This window comes from Sciurus carolinensis, chromosome 13, assembly GCF_902686445.1.
Source record: "Sciurus carolinensis chromosome 13, mSciCar1.2, whole genome shotgun sequence".
NCBI classification, from domain to species: Eukaryota; Metazoa; Chordata; class Mammalia; order Rodentia; family Sciuridae; genus Sciurus; species Sciurus carolinensis.
The window spans coordinates 31,161,647-31,166,527 of NC_062225.1; the positions used below are offsets into that span (position 1 = coordinate 31,161,647).

A 4,881-nucleotide genomic window follows, 5' to 3' on the forward strand; every position below is an offset into this window, starting at 1 on the left:
GACCTCTCCTTGGCAAAGAAGGCAGGAAAAAGAGAAAAAAGGAATTCTTAAACCTGCCAATCAAAGAGAGGGTATTTATTTCTAGCTTCTCTAACAGGTAAATAAGCCAGCAAGTTGTAATGAGTATTTGCTTATAAAGAACATTAATATTTATTAATGAAGATGAATTTTTGTAAGATTTATTTTTGGTAATGGAAATATTTCAAGTCACGTTAAGCACAGATAAAAATTTAGTTTGTAGAACATAAGTGTGCTGAGTGTAGATAGGAAGGAATGGGAGGAACTGTAGATATCTAAGAGTCAGGAGGCACCAACACACTAATGTTGGTTATATACTAAATATTTGGTAGTCTTAGGAGGCACTAAATACATGTGAGCATTGAATATACCTGAGGGCTTAATTCCGTTGTCCTTTGGAGACATTCTTTCTGTCTCTATTTATCCTCTATCCAAGAAACACAAATAAAATAGAAATTAACTGTTCATCTGGCCAAGTGGCCAGTGTACTTACCCTGTGTCTTTTCCATAGAGCCAGGATGTGTCACTGATCCAGGGTCCCTTCCATCTGAGTGCCTCTTTCTTGGGTTTCAACCCTGGTCCCTGTTGCCACATCATCATGGAGAAGGCCAAAGCTGCAGAACATGGACAGACATCCAGATACAATGAATCCCTAGATTCAGATCTGTGGTCCTCCCATCCCACCTTCAGGCTCTCTGAAGTTCCTTCGACGTGTCTACTTACACTATCTTTTTCCCTTTGCTTTCCACTGTGTGTTTCTATTGACTTAATGAAGGGTATGATTTCATCTCTGAGTCCTCCTGCACTGAGATCTCTGGGGTGGCCAGAGGAAATCACACTGATTTCCCACATGGCACAAGTCAAATTTTAAGTTAGGCATGCTTTTTCTACTTTCTCAAGAAGTCACTTTTTATCTTTATTTCCCTGATACTCGTAGAGATAAAAACTTAGCAGCTATGTGGCTATAAAGAAAGTGCTTCTTGTCTACACCCTCACTGCCTTGAGTTTGCCCTGCCCTCTTGATTTGAACATTGATTGTTCTCTTGGATGAAGAGGTGTGACCATCCTGGCTCAGTCTCTGTTGGGTTAATTTGGCTCCTACTAACAGTAAATATGTTCTGGATTGGCTGTTTGCCTCTGGTCACCAAGTCGTTGCATTTTGCAGCATTCTTATCTAAATCCCAGGCCTCCTCCAGTATATACTGAGGACACTGAATACCCTGTTCATTACACACCATATAAAGGAGCACCCAAATTGGTGCCAGCATAAGATGAGGGCATTGGAAGATCTGTATGAGGTTTATCCACCTTGACATCTTCCTTTTATAGGAATGTGAATTTCTCTCTTACCATGTAGAGTGTGGCAGGAAAGAGACACCACATTGAATAACCTCAAATTACTTCTCACCTTTCTGAGTGTTTCATCAGAGATTTTTATGTTAGTCAGTTTTCTGTTACTATAACAAACACTCACATTAATCAAATGATAAAGATAAAAGGTTTATTTTGACTCACAATTTTGGAGGTTTGCATTCATGATGAGTTGGGCTCATTGTTTTGGGGACTGTTGTGAGGCACCACATCATGGTGGGAACATGTGATGGAGCACAGTCATTCCCCTCATGGTCAGGAACAAAGCAGACAGAGAGGAAGAGACTGGGGTTCGACAATCCCTTTCAAGAGAATGTCTTCAATAACCCAAAGACCTCCCTCTAGGTCCCACTCCTTAAAGTTTCCCCCACCTCCAATAGTGTCAAGTTGGAGACCAAGCCTTTAACATGTAGGCCTTTAGACCTGACTGTAATATCATTTTATCCCTCCAAACAGCCCAGTCCAGTGCCTATAAAAATTGAGTTTCTGCTCAGGATTAAGACATAATAATTGGTCCCAGTATGAAGATTTTGTTTTCTTTCCAGTTTTTGAGAATCTAGTCTGTATCTTGCCATGCCGTTTCTTAGAATAAAACCCATTAGGAAAAACTTAAAGTTTTGCTCTTAAATTTTTTAATTTACTCCTCTTTACCCACCCCCTCCCTGTCCAGTCTGAGTTCGCTTGCCTCGTCAGCATCCCCGTTTTTTCCAGGCCTCCCCAACCCCCCTGGACAGAACCCCCTTGAGCTCACCCCTCAGCTGCCACCATGAGCAACCAAGCTTACTCCATGGATGAAATAACAGCAGTGAAGACTGAAAAAGGAGTTGGTGGCAATAATGGGGGCAAATGGAAATGGCGGTGGTGCCTTTCTCAGACTCGAGGCAGCAGCACAGGCAGTAGCAGCAGCAGTGGAGGAGGAGGTGGAGGAGGAGGAGGGCAGGAATCCCAGCCATCCCCTTTGGCTCTGCTGGCAGCAGCCTGCAGCAGAATCGAGTCACCCAATGAGAACAGCAACAACTCCCAGGGCCCAAGCCAGTCAGGGGCACAGGTGAGCTTGACCTCACAGCCGCACAACTTTCACAGGGTGCCAATGGCTGGCAGATCGTCTCTTCCTCCTCTGGGGCTACTCCTACCTCAAAGGAACAGAGTGGCAACAGTACCAATGGCAGCAGTGGCAGTGAGTCTTTCAAGAATCGCACAGCGTCTGGTGGGCAGTCTGTTGTGGCCGCCGCCTCCAACTTACAGAACCAGCGAGTTCTGACAGAACTGCCTGGAGTGATGCCTAACATCCAATATCAAGTAATCCCACAGTTCCGAACCATTGATGGGCAGCAGCTGCAGTGTGCTGCCACTGGGGCACAAGTGCAGCAGGATGGTTCTGGTCAAATACAGATCATAGCAGGTGCAAACCAGCAGACCATCACAAATCGAGGAAGTGGAGGCAGCATCATTGCTGCTGTGCCAAACCTACTCCAGCAGGCTGTACCCTTCCGAGGCCTAGGCTAATAATGTGCTCTCAGGACAGACTCAATATGTGACCAGTGTACCAGTGGCCTTGAATGGGAATATCACCTTGCTGCCTGTCACCTCAGGGACTGCCATCAGTTCTGCCAGCTTGGTGTCATCACGAGCCAGTTCCAGCTCCTTTTTCACCAATGCCAATAACTACTCAACAACTACTACCACCCACAACATGGGGATTATGAACTTTACCACCAGTGGATCATCAGGGACCAATTCTCAAGGTCAGACACCCCAGAGGGTTAGTGGGCTACAGGGGTCTGATGCCTTGAACATCCAGCAGAACCAGACATCTGGAGGTTCACTGCAAGCAAATCAGCAAAAAGGAGAACAAAACCAGCAGACACAGCAACAACAAATTCTTATTCAGCCTCAGTTAGTTCAAGGGGAACAGGCTCTTCAGGTCCTCCAAGCAGCACCATTGTCAGGGCAGGCCTTTACAACTCAAGCTATCTCCCAGGAAACCCTCCAGAACCTCCAGCTTCAGGCTATTCCAAACTCTGGCCCCACCATCATCTGGACACCAACAGTGGGGCCCAATGGACAGGTCAGTTGGCAAACTCTTCAACTGCAGCACCTCCAAGTTCAGAACCCACAGGCTCAGACAATCACTTTGGCCCCAATGCAGGGTGTTTCCTTGGGGCAGACCAGCAGCAGCAACACCACCCTTACACCCATTGCCTCAGCTGCCTCCATCCCTGCCGGCACTGTCACTGTGAATGCTGCTCAGCTCTCCTGCACACCAGGCCTCCAGACTATTAACCTCAGTGCACTGGGTACTTCAGGAATTCAGGTGCACCAACTTCCAGGCCTGCCGTTGGCTATAGCAAATACCCCAGGTGATCATGGAGCTCAACTTGGCCTCCATGGGGCTGGTGGTGATGGGATACATGATGACACAGCAGGTGGAGAAGGAGAGAACAGCCCAGATCCCCAACCCCAGGCTGGTCGGAGGACCTGGTGAGAAGCATGCACCTGCTCTTACTGTAAAGAGTGAGGGAAGGGGTTCTGGGAATCCTGGCAAAAAGAAACAGCAAAGGCTGTGGTAAAGTATATGGCAAGACCTCACACCTACGGGCACACTTGCACTGGCATACAGGTGAAAGGCCATTCATGTGTACCTGGTCATATTGTGGGACGCGCTTTACACGTTCGGATGAGCTGCAGAGACATAAACACACGCACACAGGTGAGAAGAAGTTTGCCTGCCCTGAGTGTCCTAAGCGCTTCATGAGGAGTGATCACCTGTCAAAGCATATCAAGACCCACCAGAATAAGAAGGGAGGCCCAGGTGTAGCACTGAGTGTGGACACTTTGCCCCTGAACAGTGGGGCAGGTTCAGAAGGCAGTGGCACTGCCACCCCTTCAGCCCTTATTGCCACCAATATGGTAGCCATGGAGGCCATCTGTTCTGAGGGAATTGCCTGTCTTGCCAACAGAATTGTCCTCAAAGCCCAGCCATTAAAGCATTGTCTCTCTTGACCTTCTGGTATCTTGTTAGAGAGCTTTTCATTGTGAGGAAGTGTGGAAATGGCTGTGTGTTTGTGTGTTATCTGTTAGGTTGGGGATAGATTTTCTGTTAACCAATATTAAAAAGAGATCTGCAATAAAAAATTACCCTGATCTGATAGAGAAGTGTTTGTGTATGACTGTGTGTATGACTGTGTTCATGGCTGTATGTATCTACATACAGATGAGAAATTATATTTGAAATTGTTGGAAAATAAATTCAGATCAAAATGCCTTTCAGGTCCATTACCTAGAAATCTGTCTTAAAACCTGGGTATGTTTCCTGAGGTCATTTCTCTGCTTTGGTAAATCAGTTAGAATTATGACTGGGGGATATTCTGCACTTTCTAAAAAAGAAACTATTTTTTGTGTGAAAGTGAAACCCATCATCCAGCTCTATAGCAGAGTCCTTGTTCTTAAGTCTTTTTATCTTGGCTACCAATAGATGATGCTATGATTCTA

The 4,881-nt window shown here is 46.1% G+C and overlaps 1 protein-coding gene across 1 annotated transcript; it reads left to right on the top strand.

Annotated features, from left to right (window-relative positions):
* Positions 1-2,155: 2,155 nt before the first annotated feature.
* Positions 2,156-4,392, top strand: LOC124962851 (transcription factor Sp1-like). The gene is given in 5 exon segments (XM_047522133.1): positions 2,156-2,426; positions 2,429-2,889; positions 2,891-3,900; positions 3,902-3,943; positions 3,945-4,392. Coding segments are annotated over 5 exon segments (2,232 nt in total).
* Positions 4,393-4,881: the final 489 nt, after the last annotated feature.